Source organism: Coccinella septempunctata, chromosome 2, assembly GCF_907165205.1.
Source record: "Coccinella septempunctata chromosome 2, icCocSept1.1, whole genome shotgun sequence".
Taxonomy (NCBI): Eukaryota; Metazoa; Arthropoda; class Insecta; order Coleoptera; family Coccinellidae; genus Coccinella; species Coccinella septempunctata.
The window spans coordinates 1,426,922-1,444,039 of NC_058190.1; the positions used below are offsets into that span (position 1 = coordinate 1,426,922).

A 17,118-nucleotide genomic window follows, 5' to 3' on the forward strand; every position below is an offset into this window, starting at 1 on the left:
ACACTTAGGATATATTTTCTATCGTTGGCTCCTCGAACTCATTTAGAAATGGCCTCTTCTATCTGCTTCCTGTCCCCTTTACTGGAGTGTATGGCCGTTTCTGTAAATTTATGTCATTGAAATTTTGCTGTTGTCACATCATATATCAGTACATCACCATACTATACTTATAAATAGAATGGTGATAATATCTATTGAAAATAAAATTTCTGGATGTTTTCTCGTAATTCCGTTTCATATTCTTATATTGTTGTCCTGTCCCCCTACCAAATAATAGATATTCATGGTTGTGAAAAGACAAAAATATATTTTTTACGATAGTATGAATATAATTATAACTAATGAAATCATCAAATTAACATGAAACAGAGAGGAACATTCGTGGTTCGCATAAGCATTCAACATTCGATTCTTTCAACATTTCTACCCATTAGATTATATTTTTCTATCTACACGTAAATTTGCCACTTCACTCAAGAATAAAAATTTCGACTCACCCCGTTACTATCAAATATATGCACCACACACTGGAACTAGAACTAGACACTATAGTGTCATATACCTCAAATGTAGTTCAACAAGCTAAAGCCAAAATATTCACAAATTTACAAAATATGTCGAGTCCACTTCAAATTCCACTGATTACAGATTAATGAGTTTCTCTTAGATATTCTGTTCTGATTCTATATTTCGCTGTGTGTCACTCAAATGAAACTCAAAAAATAAATGTTTCGATCTTTGGGACGAAAGTTCCAGAGTAAAAAAAGGAATAATTATGAGAGGGCGGAACATCTGGGTTTCCACACAGTCAGTATGTACCTACTCTCAATAAGAGCCGAGACCGACATGGCAGCAAATACAAGGGTATATGTCTTTGCATACACATTCCTGTTATTTCCAACATCCCTCATTTAAAGTACAATGGACATCCATAAAACGTCCATTTTTGAACGTACAGTAAATGTCCAGAAATGTACATCCTACGAATGTTGAGAAATGTATACTTATAGATACTAGAAAATGATACATCCAGTTGTCGTACAGAAAAGTACAATTTCTGGAAGTACATTTATATCCAGATCCGAACATCCAAAAGATGTACAGGGTGGGCAAATTTCGATGTTTTAGCACTACAGCTTTTAAACCAGAGGAGATAGACAAAATCTGATACCCCATTCTCGTTCTCTTTTTCTGAGAAACTATCAATAGTAGTAGTCATTTTTGGCCACTTTCTTTTGTTTTCGAGTTATAAGCAAAAAGTGGAAAAATGGCGATTTCGAAATAAATTTATATCTCCGCTAATATTGATGATAGAGCTCTGAATTTGAAACATTATACAGGCACTTTTTTACGTAGAATCCAGTGGCGTGCTCGCCTTTTTAGCAGGATTTTTAATTACGAAGCTATGACCCAAAGTTATGTTTTTTTAAATGGGAACACTAGTTTTCTGTGCAATTTTTTGAAAGCTTAATTTTTACTGATTTCAAAAATATACAACATCATATGGTTTGTATCAAAATAAATAAAAGAAAATGGTCAAAAACCATTTTCCAATATTTCTATGGTTTCAACTTTTGACGAGCACAGAAAAATAGAGTTTCCTATAACAAAAGCAGTCTCCTTCCGGGAATGTCATTCTTTCTATGCTTTTTACCAGTTTTCACGAAATTTGAATGAAGATATATTTCATAAATTTTCATAATAATGAAAGGACTCATACAAAGAGACACTGGTAATCATGCTATATTTTTCTATGCTCATCAAAAGTTGAAACCATAGAAATATTGAGAAAAAAGGTTTTTGACCATTTTCTATTATTTATATTGATACAAACCATATGATGTTATATATTTTTGAAATCAGTAAAAATTGAGCTTTCAAAAAATGGCACAGAAAACTAGTGTTCCCATTTAAAAAAACATAACTTTGGGTCATAGCTTCGTAATTAAAAATCCTGCTAAAAAGGCGAGCACGCCACTGGATTCTACGTAAAAAAGTGCCTGTATAATGTTTCAATTTCAGAGCTCTATCATCAATATTAGCGGAGATATAAATTTATTTCGATATCGCCATTTTTCCACTTTTTGCTTATAACTCGAAAACAAAAGAAAGTGGCCAAAAATGACTACTACTATTGTTAGTTTCTTAGAAAAAGAGAACGAGAATGGGGTATCAGATTTTGTGTATCTCCTCTGGTTTAAAAACTGTAGTGCTAAAACATCGAAATTTGCCCACCCTGTACATTCATGGATATTTCACGTTGATCCAAAATTGTACGTTTAATGGACGTACACTAACGTACAATTTCTGATAGTACAATTAAGATCCAGATTTGTATATCCAGAGGATGTTCAATAAAGGACGTATATGGATGTTTGTCCAACATCCTTATTTAAAGTACAATGGACATCCATAAAACGTCCATTTATGAACGTAGGTACAGTAAATGTCCAGAAATGTACATCCATTGGACTTCCATATAAGGTCCGTGGACGTTTGTACTTCATTTGGATATAAAATGGACGTCCATTGGACGTCATGTGATGTACGGTACCATGGCAAGTAATGAGTCGGAGTCGGCTGGGATTTTTGCCAGCTCTTTTTCCTCCTCCTTCACGGTAGAACCAGATGGTCCATTGCCTGTTATCAAAGTTCCCAGAAATACCGAATCCTTGGAGAGTATCATAGTTAGCGACTCCATGGTGGAGGAACTTCTTCTTGGATTGGACGTTTCATCTGCACCAGGTCCTGATGGATTTTCGCCAGCTCTGCTCAAAGCGTGTGCATCTTCCCTTAGTGGACCACTGAGCTCGATTATGAATCGTGTGCTGTCTTCAGGTTCTGTACCTTCAGCATGGCGTCAATCGACGATAACACCTATATTCAAGAAGGGTGATAAATTTAAGGCTGAAAACTATAGACCCATAAGTCTCACCTCTGTCGTGGTGAAGGTTCTCGAGAGAATAGTGTCAGGACAGGTTCTTCAGTTCGCATTGCAGGGATCCATTATTCCACCGCAGCAGCATGGATTCGTTACAGGAAGATCAATTATCACCAATCTTCTGACATGTCTGAATGACTGGACTAAGTCGTTGGATGACGGGATTCCGTTGGATGTTCTGTATCCTCATTTTGCAAGAGCATTTGACCGAGTGCCAAAGAGGAGACTACTTCATAAATTGGAACACTTTGGTATTCGAGGAACTCTACTCAGATTCATCAGTTCATTTCTGTCGGATCGTACCTTTTCGGTTAGGGTTGGTAACATGACATCCCCTTTGAGGCCAGTGCTGAGCGGTGTACCGCAGGGATCGGTTCTTGGTCACCTCTTGTTCATTTTATATGTGTCCGATCTACCACAGTTATTGCGCTCCCCCACCGCTTCTTACGCAGACATTGAACTCTATGGGAACTGGAATGGCATCGCGATACAGGCAAAATGAGGAAGAGTGAAAGGGAAGAAGTAGAGCAACCTTTCTCTCTCGCACGCCGTTGCTATTAGCAACGTAAACATTTCAATGTGCGGGAATGAAAGAATGAACTATTCGAACTGAAAATATTTTTGTTTGATACTGATTGGAAAAATTCACTTCTTTCTCCATTTCCCAAATTGTTCAAATCTTTCAACGAGTCGGTTCGTACTAAAAATATTTAATCATTAGTTTGTCATTCTAATCGAAATTTCTAAAAATTTTGCACTTTTTTTAGTGATTTATGATGTTAATCGTAATTTCCTGAATTTCGGGAACGAAATTTTTAATAATGACCCTTGCAGCCTTGATGAATCAATAAAATAGAAGCTTTAGAGTAATTTGAATATAAATATTAATTATAATCTAGAGGCAAGAATATGAGGAAATGATCTTCTGAAAAGCCTCGGATAAAGCTTTGGAATCATATGAAAAGCGGTGTCAGCGAAGACAGAGTTGTCTCTGGAGCAGAGACAGTCGTCTCTGGTGTCAGTGCGAGAGATTTTAAATATTCCAAATAGTTCAATATATAAAAGGAATCATATCAAAAAGTAAAGAACAAAATTGCTGAAATATTTTTATTCAACATAATTGGGACAAAAATGTTACATTTGCTTAGCAATTATTAAATAAAATTAATTTAGTCATTTTCTGACGAATAGTAGAGGATCCCCATGAAGTTCATCATTCATTAATTTTGATTGATGGAACATTCTACACTAGCCCTAGTGCACTCTTCATGGTCGAAATAAATCCTAAAGCGAATGTCTTTCGATAGTGAAAAAGAATGTTGGTATCATCAATTTCCAATGATTCTAAATATTCTATAGTTTCACTAAAAATTTCCTCAACATACCTCAGGGAAAAAGATCTAATTGGAGCTTTAAACCCTCTCCGAATAGATTTCTAGAATTAAGAATGTCAAACACTCTATCAATTTTTCTAATGAATTCAACGGTAGTGGCACTATCTTCAAATTGTAAGTTCTTACATTTGTTATCAAGAAATTCCATAGCATCTGCTACCCCATTACTCATTGTTTGAGTAGCTAATCTGACATTCATAATTCTATTTCTACAATTGATATGCTGAGATGAAAGGGAATTAGCCAACCTTAGACCTTCCTCCATTTGAACTTTTTCTAATTCCTTGACAAACTGCCAAGAAATGTTTCTTGTGGGGGACTGCAAATTGTTATTGCAAATGTATTTCTACGGATACCAGTTTTTCCTTCCTGTAGCTTTGGTCCAAAGGTATAAAGTAAAAGGTTTTCAGAGAGGGAACCTAAAAAAATGAAAAACATAAGGCATAATTCCTAATTATTTACTGCTTCTCTCCTTTTGTGGATTCTCACTTCTGTAAAACTGTTCAGGATGGATTGGTTTATGTGATACCAACACTTCACATAAAAAATATTATATTATATTTATGTCCCCTGCATTATGGCATCCGTTTCCAACACAATACTGGACCATTGTTGTTATGAAATTCTTCTTATTCAAAATGTTTTTTGTTACTGCAAAAACCACTTTTGTAACTCTGGGAAACACATAGACTTAAAAAACACTCATCAAAAAACTATATTTAAGCTTTGAGAAAGCACAAGAAATTCTGTTCAACAGCTAACTTGACTTGATATATAGACATTTTTCGAGTTTCTTAGGAATGTAAATCGGAAGTATATGGCTTCTAAACAATTTATCACCATGATTTTTACTAAAATACTGACAAAAAGACATTAAACTATGTAATTTAAAATTTATCTACGAAAATGACATTTAAATTTAGGTTATAATAGTGTAAACAAAAACACTCTAGAGAGAGAAAGGTTGCTCTACTTCTTCCCTCTCTCTCGGTCACAATTTTCGACGAATTTTGCTACCTACGAAGCCATTCCAGTTCCCATAGAGTTCAATGTACGCAGATGACATAAAATTGTACAACAGGTCGGACTGTCATCGGACCCTTCAGAGTGATCTGGATTTGCTGGTGGGGTGGTGTTCCGACTGGTTGCTCCCTCTGGATATATCCAAGTGTCGTGTTTTATATCAGGGCAACAATAATTCGAGACGACCCTACTTTATTGATGGTTGTGCCTTAGATGGATGTTTGAGCCAAGTCGATTTGGGAGTCGTTGAACAGTGACCTTTCCTGGAGTACACACATTTTACATATTTGTAATAAAGCAAAACAACGACTTTACATGATCCAGCAGTGTTTCAAGGGTTGCCATCCAGACACCGTCGCCGCACTTTATAAGATTTACATCCGCCCAATTTTAGAGTTTGCTGGCCCGGTCTGGCATCCATGGCTTCGGCGAGATGCTCAGATGCTCGAATCTTTGCAGCGGCGTGTCACACGGTTGCCATATGGAGTGCAAACACCTACCTACGGAGATCGTCTGAATATAACGTGTCTTGATACATTCGCGGATCGAAAGATCCGTGGGGACATGATTGTGGCGTTCAGAGCATTAAAAGGATTTTTCGGCTGTGATCTGTCGCATCTCTTTGTGCTGAACACCAACCATCGCAGAGGACATGACATGAAGCTAGCGCGGGAAAGATTCCATACGAGAGCCCGTCAGCATTTCCTGAGCAATCGGGTGTTCGCTTGTTGGAATCAACTTACACCTCATGTTGTTGGAGCTCCGACGGTTAATGTTTTCAACAATCGGTTCGACATCTGGAGGACAAGTGTTATTTAGGATATTTCAGCACATATTGGGGATTTTTCTGTTTTTTCTTCTTTTTTTTTCCCTTGTCATTGGATGAATATTGCTTATTTTTATTATGTTTCTATTTCAAGAGTTCTATAGTATTTTATACTCAACTCTGTATCTTTTATAATAATAATAATAATAATTATGAATGAATAAAGCTAATAACATAGTACCCTCTAAAATTTGACTTGTATTTTATTGCATATAATTCAGAGAACTCATATTTAATATAGATTTGAAGAAACGTATTTCAAAAATAATAAGAAAAACCACGATGACACATAATCTAAAATAAAATGAAGGCTATTCATTTAAAATTGACGCTAAAATTCCCACCCCTTATCGATAAACGTAGCGATCGCAGCGACTCCTAACCTACGTTCCCCGTTTTCGGGGACGACGATAGTTCTCCTTCTCTCTACTCTTCATAGTTTTCTCTATGGTTTTTCTCAAAGAATCTTAACCATAGATCTATTAATATTATAATAATATACTATTAGGTCTATGCAAAGATTATAGAGAAGGAAGATGGGAAACGAAGCGACTACACTTGCGTGAGCGCCGCCTGGTGGTTCCGTTGTGTATTAAAATACTAAGACTGGTTAAAATATTTATTCAAGGGCCATTTGGCATTTTATGGAGATATTTCAACATGGCCGTTTTGTTTACGTTTTGATTTTCGTACCGCTCGTTCAACTCGCTCTTTCTAGTCACCTTATTTCAATGTTATTTGTGTATATAGTGAAAACTTCAAAATCAAAGATTTTGCCCAAAATGTCGTATGGAAAATATTGTATGGTGAAGAACTGTTGAAACTGCCGTTTGGGATTCTCCGAATATAAGTTTTTTGAATTTACCAAAGAAAATGGAATCGTAAGTATTGAAACTCGTACCATGTGACTCGGATGTTGATTGATTTTTATTTTCAGTGTTCTGAAGTGGATAGAATTTTCCGGGCGTCAAGACATTGACTTGAGTAAAAGCTACACTATGTGCAATGAACATTCTACCAAAGATTATAGAGTTAGGTTCTATAATCTATAATCTTTGCATTTTACTTAATGTCAATTTGAATCTTTTCATCCACGCAAGTTGCTGTATGCAGGAAGCATCCCATGCACGAAAGGGTCACCAAAGGAACCACATACGATGGAGGTCGAGCAGTTTGAAACTGATACATCGAATACTGATGGTAAGTCTTTCTAGATATCTGCAATGCATAACTGAATTCATCACTCCTTTATCATATATTGAATGCATATCTTTTTTATATGCAGGAAGCATTCCGTTCATGGAGGGGTCTCATTAAATGGAAAGCAAGCAGATTGAAAGTGTTACGACAAATACTGATGGTAAGTCATCCTAGATATCTGTGACAAAAATAATTGAACGAATTATCATCTTATATATGAGAAAATTTATGCAATATATTGAATTAATTGTTTTATTATGAAAGAAGATTACAAGAACTTCCCCTTTTTCAGATATTCTTTCGAGTGTACCTGAAAGAAGTTCCCACACTCTGTAGAGTACTTCCAAGTCTTTCCCCAGAAGTGATAGAAAGATCCGAAAACTGAAATTAACAATCAACTCCTTGGAATGCAAAATATATGGTACCTATATCGATTATTTGTTCATTTAGATTTCTGATAAAGATTGTACAAATTCAACACATTCTATTGCCTCAAAAAAATTTATTGCATAGAAATAAGAACTTTGATATATAATATTCAATATGTACTTTTGTATCCTTTATTCAAAGCTGTATTATTTGTATATAGGTGTTTTCAAAAGTGAGAATTTCGACACAATTATTCTCACCAGTTGTACATGTCAAAAAAAACCTCACCTTTGAATATACCCTGTAAAATCTTCAATTCTGTCATATTTTTTTATAAATTTCGAATAAAAATATAGCGAATCTAACAGAGTATTTCATTATTATTAATTGATTCAAAACAATGTTTACATAAAAAAAACATCCTGATCACGAAACAAAGCCCTGGTACTGTTTTGTCGCTCAGGATGTTTTTTTCTGGTCTCGACTAAGTCGATATTCGAATCCAATACAAGGAATGAAATTCGAATTTCGCGCCCTTAAATTACAAAGCAGACAACTGTAATTTTACTGTTTGACATTACGATTTCAGCGCCATCTAATTTCTCAGTATGTGAAACACAGGCCCAAAGTGTAGTCGGTTTTTAGTACTAGATTAGTAGGGTCGTTTCCCATCTTCCTACTCTATAATCTTTGGGTCTATGCTTTTAACCTCTCATCATACGGATATGAACAACGTAAAAAATCATCGTTTTCAATAAAATGAAAGGATTTTATTTCCAGGAAAAGCGTATAACCAGTATTGAAGAACTTTAAATTAAATAGAGTGTTTACCGATTTTATAATTCATCATTTAAATCCAGATCTACACCTACCAAAAATAGATATGGGTGAACATTGTATTGTTATTGAAGATGCTGATATTGATGAGTGAGTATTTACATTTACATATTGTGTTTCCATTATGCCGGATTTGTTAACTCAACTGAATTAGTCGTCTTGAATTCTCTGAGATTCAGAGATCGAATAAGGCAAGGTAAATGGTTAAACAATTTTATGTCCTTTATTCTCCTGTGTTTTTCGGTACTCCTCCACTTCGAGTATGGTTGTTATGAATTATGATTATTTATAATAAGTTTCAAGAATAAAAATACAAGACAGTGTGGGAATACTATTTTGTTATTAAACTGGTCTACAAGACGACCTTGGAGTTATATTATAGATCATGCACAAAATCCACTTTTGGACAATGAAGACCCTATCATCTACTGAAAAATTTCCCCAAAGAAGGATGTTGTAAGATAAATGACTAAACACTAAGCTGTAATAGATATTGATCAACGATGACATGGGGAACGCTAGTGTTCTACTCCACTTATAGCAAAGAACGAGGTATTTAATCTGCTACAGACCAAATTAATATGATTGAACTATCTCTAATTACCATCCATAAAAATTCCAAGAAATCTAACACAATCCTTAGATGTGGTAACAGTATCCAGGTGGCAAGAATGAGTTCCTTACCACATTCATCCACTGGTAAATTCCGTCCTTTCAATGTTAATTACAGGATTTTCTGTACGGTACCATCTCATCAAGTATAAAGTCGCACAATATTTGAAGCTCCTAGAAAGAAGAAGCCCTAACAGCAAAAGACTTGTCATCAGCAAACAAGATTATCAAACCCATCTTTAAAATGATGTTTTGTGTACAAAAACTGAACAAAGCATCTCTTGGACTTAAGGGAGGCTCATTGATAGAAAGAAAGAACAACAGAGGTCCCAGTATGGATCCCTGTGGTACTCTGTTCAGGGTTAAGAGTGAACTCAGATGATAGAGTACTTTGACATTTACTGGTTCTTCATAGACCTAATAATATATCAAAGAGATATGGGTGGTTATGCGGTAATGGAATAAGGTCTTGCGCTATCTGTCTCAGATTTTAGTCGTTTGGAAGATACGAATTAAAGTAAGCAACGCATGATCGGTAAATATCCAAGTTTGTTGTCGACGTAGGTTTCTAGAAGACGCACTTAGTGTTAAGTGTCCCTTAAAATGAACCCTTAACTTAAATTACGTTGCACCAATTGTTGAGTGACATTTGAATGGCTAAAGCTAGCCTTAAATTTAAGCGCTCCTGTAATGACCACTTAGATATTTGAGGGCAGGATTCTAACCTAGAATAATTTGTTGAACTGGCTGCAAAACTTCCCATTTTTGATGGATTTCGAAAATTGAATGAATTAATTACTGAATACCAAGCCTTTTCTTTTGCCTTTATTGTAATGCCATCAGTCTTTTTTAATTTTCAATTTGGTGTCACAAATCATACTGTAGTTAGCAACAAACTCTTTTCTTCTGTTGAGAAGTTGAGTGTCCTTCGTAAATTACCACCACTTGCTTAGCAATCATTCACCGTATTCGTACTAACAAGACCCAAGACCTTACAAAGAAAGTGTTGTACTTATGTAAACTTAGGTACCTTTTATTTGACAATCCTTATCATTATCAATATTAATGCTAATTCAACAACAAAAAGTTGTTACTCTTTGATAATATTATAATAATTTACTTGACACTGACTGACAGGATAATAAAGTTAGTTTAATGAAATGACAACAATCATCCATAGTGATGATTTCATAATTTTAAAATTTATGGACATGGACCTGTGAGTGGGCGCTATGCATAGTTACCAAGAAAAATTTGGAATTGATTTTGGCATTTAATATTGGAGTTTCATCATATTTCCTGGAGGATATTTGTGTGTATTGTCCTACTGAAATCAAGCCATAAGCCAATGTCCAATCTAGATGTTTCTACTTTTGTGGGTCTCGATAAAAAAAACCTCGAATTGAAACCTTTTATTTCCTATTAAAAACTAGTTACATAGTTCATAATGATCCATATGAGATTGAAATAGGTACTCAGAATTAAACACTATTTGAAAATTTCTATTTTTTTTTAATTTTCTTTCCATGTGACCCAAATGGGGAATTCTCCTCAATTTGGGTTATCACAGCATATCCAAGATTAAACTGAATAATAAAATAAACGGTTGAAATATCCATTTCAACCGTTTCCCAAAAAAAATTATTTTAACCACTGAAAAATGAAAAATCAGAATGGGTATTCAAAGTTCAAAGCGTTTTGTGAGAATTGCACAAGCTGGCAACATCGACTGTAATATGCCTTGATAATAAAGGACAACAAATGCATTATCTTGATGAGATAGACAAAGATGGCTGTCTATGAAGTCTGCGACGAACGAGGAAGGTCTTAAAATTTTATGGGATTTTTATGGCCGGTTGCAGTTGAAGCTCGCCAGTGAGTACGCGCCTGTAAATCAACAGCTGTTATTTTATAAACAAGCTGATCGGACATTGTTCTCTCTATTAGGAGCTGTTGCCAAATCATAAACTCCGCACAAAGCGATTTAAATTTTAAAACCCCATATTTGAAGGATGATTTTGAATAGTTTCCGCGGTAAATTTGAAAAAATCATTAATGAAACTCATAATTATTCAGTTTAAACTTGCATATGCAGTGATAACCCAAATTGAGGAGAATTCTCCATTCTCATAAAGGGATCTTGAACCCAACAATAAAAAAGAGCATTTCTGATATGGTGTTAACGATTAACGTTAACTTGCGCTAAATTATTCCAAAAGTAACGTTTAACGAAGTCAACTTTTTTAGTAACGGACGAGCGATTAACGAAGTTGATTGTCTGATTAACGGTGCCCAGCTATGCCCTTTTATTCAACTGACTCAGAAAGTCTAATTTATTTCAGAGTGAAGTTAGAAGACAAACCAGGGATCATAGACATATGCGAACACTTCATAGATGAAGAAGGAGTTTACGATAGAGAAGAATTTATAATAAAGAACGAAGGAAGTTGCACGAATTCCTCAGATGTAGAAGTTGATGCAAATCAGTCAACTGCCTTTTTCAACAAAAAAATCTCTCAAGTATTTGATCCCACAACCATTAAATCTGAACCGGTTCACTTGGACCAGTGTGAATTTCCTAAATGTCACTTGATTGGTGCAAGGGAAGAAAAATATCTTGATGAACCCATACAATATGAACATACCGATCATACATACTGTAGTAAAGACGACAAGAATCCCGTTAAATTAGAAGTTGTAGACATTTTTGAACAGTTTATAGACAATGAAGGAGTTTATGATAGAGAAGAATATATAATTGAGAATGAAAAAATTAACCCAAACACTCTACTTATTGAAGATAATTCAAATCAATTTCCTGCCTGTTTAAACGAAAAAATGCCCCCAGTATTAGACCCAACAGGCATAAAATCTGATACGTTTAACTTAGGAGTTGTGGACACATGTGAACAATTTATAGACGATGAAGGAGTTCACAATAAAGAAGAATTTATAATAAAGAACGAAGGAAGTTACATAAATTCCTCAGATATAGAAGTTGATGCAAATCAGTCAACTGCCTTTTTCAACAAAAAAATCCCTCAAGTATTTGATCCCACAACCATTAAATCTGAACCGGTTCACTTGGACCAGTGTGAATTTCCTAAATGTCACTTGGTTGATACAGGGAAAGAAAAATATCTCGATAAATCCACACAGTATGATCATAATGATCATACCTACTGTTGCAAATATGACGAGAAAAGTCATGTCAAATCAGAAATCTTAGAATTTGTCGAACAATTTATAGACAATGAAGGAGTTCATGGCAGAGAAGAATATATAATTGAGAATGAAAAAATGAACTCAAATTCCCTACTTATTGAAGACAATTCAAATCAATCACCTGCCTCTTTTAACGAGGAAATATCTCCAGTATTAGACCCAACAGGCATAAAATCTGATATGTTTAACTTAGGAGTTGTGGACACTTGTGAACAATTTATAGACAATGAAGGAGTTCATGACAGAGAAGAATATATAATTGAGAATGAAATAATGAACTCAAATTCCCTACTTATTGAAGACAATTCAAATCAATCACCTGCCTCTTTTAACGAAGAAATGCCTCTAGTATTAGCAACAGGCATAAAATCTGATATGTTTAACTTAGGAGTTGTGGACACTTGTGAACAATTTATAGACGAAGAAGGTGTTCACGATAGAGAAGAATATATAATTGAAAATGAAAAAATTAACCCAAACTCCCTAATTAGAGAAGGTGATGCAAATCAATCACCTGCCTTTTTTACCAAAGAAACGCCTCAAATATTTGATCTAGAGAATGATGAAGCACTTCCTGTTACTATCAACAATCAAGAGGTTCATATGTGTGATTTTGAGACCAACGATGAAAAAGATCTTGCGTTACATATCAAATCTGTTCATTCGAATATTAAGTGTCATTTATGTGAGTATGTTACTAGCAAAAAAGGGGACTTTCTAATGCATGTCGAGCGTGTTCATCTGGATAGGAAGAAACAAGAATGTTACATTTCTGGATATGCTGCACATTTGAAAACTAAGGAACACAAGTGTCACTTATGTAAATATGCTTCAAGTGAAAAAAATGTTCTTGAAAAACATATAAAATCAGTTCATTTGAAAATTAAGGAACACAAATGCAACTTATGTGAATATGCTGCGAGTAAAAAACAGACTCTTCGAAGGCATTTTGACACTGTTCATTTGAAAATTAAGACGCACAGGTGTCACTTATGTGAATATGCTGGGAGTGTTAAAGAGGCCCTTGAAAGACATATAAAATCAGTTCATTTGAATATTAAGAAACACAAATGCCACTTATGTGAATTTGCTACGAGTAAAAAACAGACACTTGATAGTCACGTGAAATCTGTTCATTTGAAAATTAAGGAACACAGGTGTTATCTCTGCGAATATGCTTCAAGTGAAAAAAATGCTGTTGAAAAACATATAAAATCAGTTCATTTGAAAATTAAGGAACACAAATGCCACTTATGTGAATTTGCTACGAGTAAAAAACAGACACTTGATAATCACGTGAAATCAGTTCATTTGAAAACTAAGGAATACAAGTGTCACTTATGTGAATTTGCTACGAGTAAAAAACAGTATCTTCCAAGGCATTTTGACACTGTTCATTTGAAAATTAAGACGCACAGGTGTCACTTATGTGAATATGCTTCAAGTGAAAAAAAATATCTCGAAATGCATGTGAAATCAGTTCATTTGAATATTAAAGAACACAAATGCAACTTATGTGAATATGCTGCGAGTAAAAAAGATACTCTTCGAAGGCATTTTAACTCTGTTCATTTGAAAACTAAGGAATACAAGTGTCACTTATGTGAATATGCTTCAAGTGAAAAAAATGTTCTTGAAAAACATATAAAATCAGTTCATTTGAAAATTAAGGAACACAAATGCAACTTATGTGAATATGCTGCGAGTGTTAAGAATAGACTTGATTATCACGTGAATTATGTTCATTTGAAAATTAAGGATTAGGCAACACAAGTGTCATCTGTGTGAGTATGCTGCAAGTACAAAAAATGTCCTCAAAAAACATTTTTACTCTATTCATTTGAACATCAACGAGATATTAATGTCACTCATGTGAATATGAATAATTCATTGGAAAACTGGTAACAGGTGGGGACATGTTACAAGCATAAACGATACTTTGTGGAATACGTGGAAAATCTGTCCATTCAAATAGCAAGTAACAATTTTCAGTAATGAACTATACTGTAAATATATGAGGTTATTTTTAAGCATTGATATTTTCATTTTCCCCCTCTACATTCCTTCTTGAAAAAAATCCCTCAACTAAAAATTCCGGACAGAAGTTCATATAGACTTCTTTTCTTAAAAATTGTCTCAGGAATATGTCGCTTATATTTTAACGTACTTATGTTACTTCCCTATATGTATATATACTCGCAACATACATGTATGTTCAAATTTTGTATAACCCATTCTGTAACCAAAATACTAGAGATTATTTCGAAAAAAATTGGGCTTCAGAGACCTTCAGTTGGATTTGCTTTCTCCCAACAGATAAACATTAAAAGACTTATGTCAAATTCGTATTGTTTATTTTTGTGTACTTCTTTTATACATTCCAGTTTTATAATATTTTCAACTATGGCTATAGAATTTCATAAGTGAGGGAATAAAGGAGCAACTTAAATGAAAATTTATAATTAACTGTCCTCCAAAAATGGACAAGAAGACCTAGAACCTTTGTTACAAAGTAAAAATACTAAAAATGGCCAAAAAATGAGTTAGATAAGTGAGTCAACACATTAAAAAAATTGATGAAAAAAAATGGAAATTTATGAAACACTCTTTTGGACTTCCATAACTTTTGTGGAGTTGTGTGATTTTTTGCACAACTAACTTTTGAAGAACTGACATAGTTATATGATTTTGTTCAAAGAAAAAAATTATTCAGAACTTTCAGAATGGATCTGCAGAATTCTATATCATCTTAAAGTTTAAAAATAGATTTAGATATGTTGAAATATACTGGATAATCCATATGAAAAATAAGAGTTTTTGGTAGAAACTTGTAACGTGGTTTCCTCGGAGAAAACTTATCTTGAGCGCCAGCTATTCTTTTCACTAGGAAGAATAGCAAACCTACCAGAGTAGCTGCTAGTCGGAGACAGAGTTCGCTGTTATCTAGGGTGGCAGCGATAACGAAGTAGTCAAAATCAAATTATGTACCAGTTTATTCACACCTTCTGAAACTGATTATACACTCAGGGGCAAAATTAACCGGCCACCTACATTTCACGAATTCATTCGAAATTCTATAGTAATTCAATTAATTATGTGATGCTATTACATCGGGCTAACCTTTATAGTAAAAAAAGACTTATGTTAAATGTAAAATAGTTTGATTGAAACAGAAAATAAAGAAATAGCAGTCAACTTGCACAAAATAAAAATGATTAATTAAAAGAAAAAATCGCTTCGAATCATCCCATTAATATCGCGTATTTCCTCCTCTAGCCCTAATAACCTCCCGTAACCGATTCGGGAGCCCATCCATAATATTTTGAATATCCCTTTATGGAATATTTTCCCACTCCTCAAATGCTGCAGATTTTAGCTCACTCATGGTCGTAGGAACTGGCACACGACTCCGGATCCGTGTTTTTAGATTGTCCCATACATGTTCTATAGGGTTTAAATCTGGACTTCGAGCTGGCCACGGTAATCGTCGAATATTGACGTCGTCCAAGTATTCGGTGACCACTCTGGAGGTGGTGCACGAGCGTTGTCGTGCATTAAAATAAATTATCGCCTATTAATGGCGCAAAAGGAATGAAATGTTGTTCAAGGACTTCTGTCACGTACCTGTGAGCATCAACGCTGCCTCTATCAAAGACGACCAACTCTGTACGGGCGTCGTAAGCAATGCCAGCCCACACCATGATCTAACTACTTTCGAAACCTACTGTTTGCACCATACAACCTTCAGCAAACCTCTCACCACGGCGTCTATACACTCGCTGACGTCCATCAGGATTTCGTAAAGCAATTCTCGATTCATCCGTGAAGAGAACCGCTTTCCATTGTTCGGAAGTCCAATTTAAGTGTTCTCGCTCTTCTTCTGTGCATTGTGGTCAGTTCTGGGACTCGGGCTGTACTATATGCTCTGAAATCTCTCTCTGCCAACCTTCTTCTTATTGTTCGAAGAACTAATATTTCGTACCTCAAACAAGCGGTTACGAGCCTCAGACGCTGTTGTGAACCGATTTTGCATAACGTTCGAGACGATGTAACGATCATCTCTCTCTGATGTACACCTTCTACTACCCTGTCCTAGCCTTCTTGTGTACAAACCAGTATCTCTGTAACGCCGAATAGCATCTTGTATCGTGGTTCTTGGATATCCAAGCAGTCCTCCAATCTTACGCTGGCTGAACCCAGCGTATGCAAGTGCCACAGCCTTAGCTGCTCCGGCTGCGTCCACTGGCATTTTTTTAGTATGGAGAAAATAACCGCGTCCCAACACCTCGGTTTTATTAGAAAAAATTGTATCACAATGCTTTAAAACAAATTCATCCTGTACATTAACGTTGCGACGAGAATGTCAACTTCCGACTGAACTCATTATTGTTGAATAAAAAGGAAAGAAGTTAACAAAACATATGTATGATTGTTTTCAGAAATGAAAGAAACACAACCAGGGCGGACCTACTCGAGACTTTTATTCACTACCCCAAGGGCTACGCTCCATGACTGATAGCGATAAAAAGGTCTATTTTGAGCGTAACTACGGGATTTCACTGATGACGAGCGGTATCTCTTATTCTCTACTCCAAGGGCTTACGCACCATGACTGATAGAAAAAAAGAGATTTCGGATTCAACACTTATGACGCGGAACGCGTACAGGGGGGTGGACGGGACTTTCTCTTC

At 35.1% G+C, this 17,118-nt stretch overlaps 1 protein-coding gene across 4 annotated transcripts; it reads left to right on the forward strand.

Annotated features, from left to right (window-relative positions):
- The first annotated feature begins 8,515 nt into the window (after positions 1 to 8,515).
- On the forward strand, positions 8,516 to 14,457 carry LOC123306303 (zinc finger Y-chromosomal protein 1-like). Of its 4 annotated transcripts, none has more exons than XM_044888237.1 (3): positions 8,516 to 8,680; positions 11,545 to 12,512; positions 12,711 to 14,457. In XM_044888237.1, the coding sequence occupies exons 1-3, from the start codon at positions 8,637 to 8,639 to the stop codon at positions 14,189 to 14,191; spliced, it is 2,493 nt and encodes an 830-aa protein (XP_044744172.1). In that variant the 5' UTR covers positions 8,516 to 8,636; the 3' UTR covers positions 14,192 to 14,457. The 4 variants fall into 4 exon arrangements, with proteins under 4 accessions (XP_044744172.1, XP_044744171.1, XP_044744170.1 ...); XM_044888236.1 differs by having other exon boundaries at positions 11,545 to 12,482; positions 12,681 to 14,457; XM_044888235.1 differs by having other exon boundaries at positions 11,545 to 12,461; positions 12,660 to 14,457.
- The last annotated feature ends 2,661 nt before the right edge of the window (positions 14,458 to 17,118 follow it).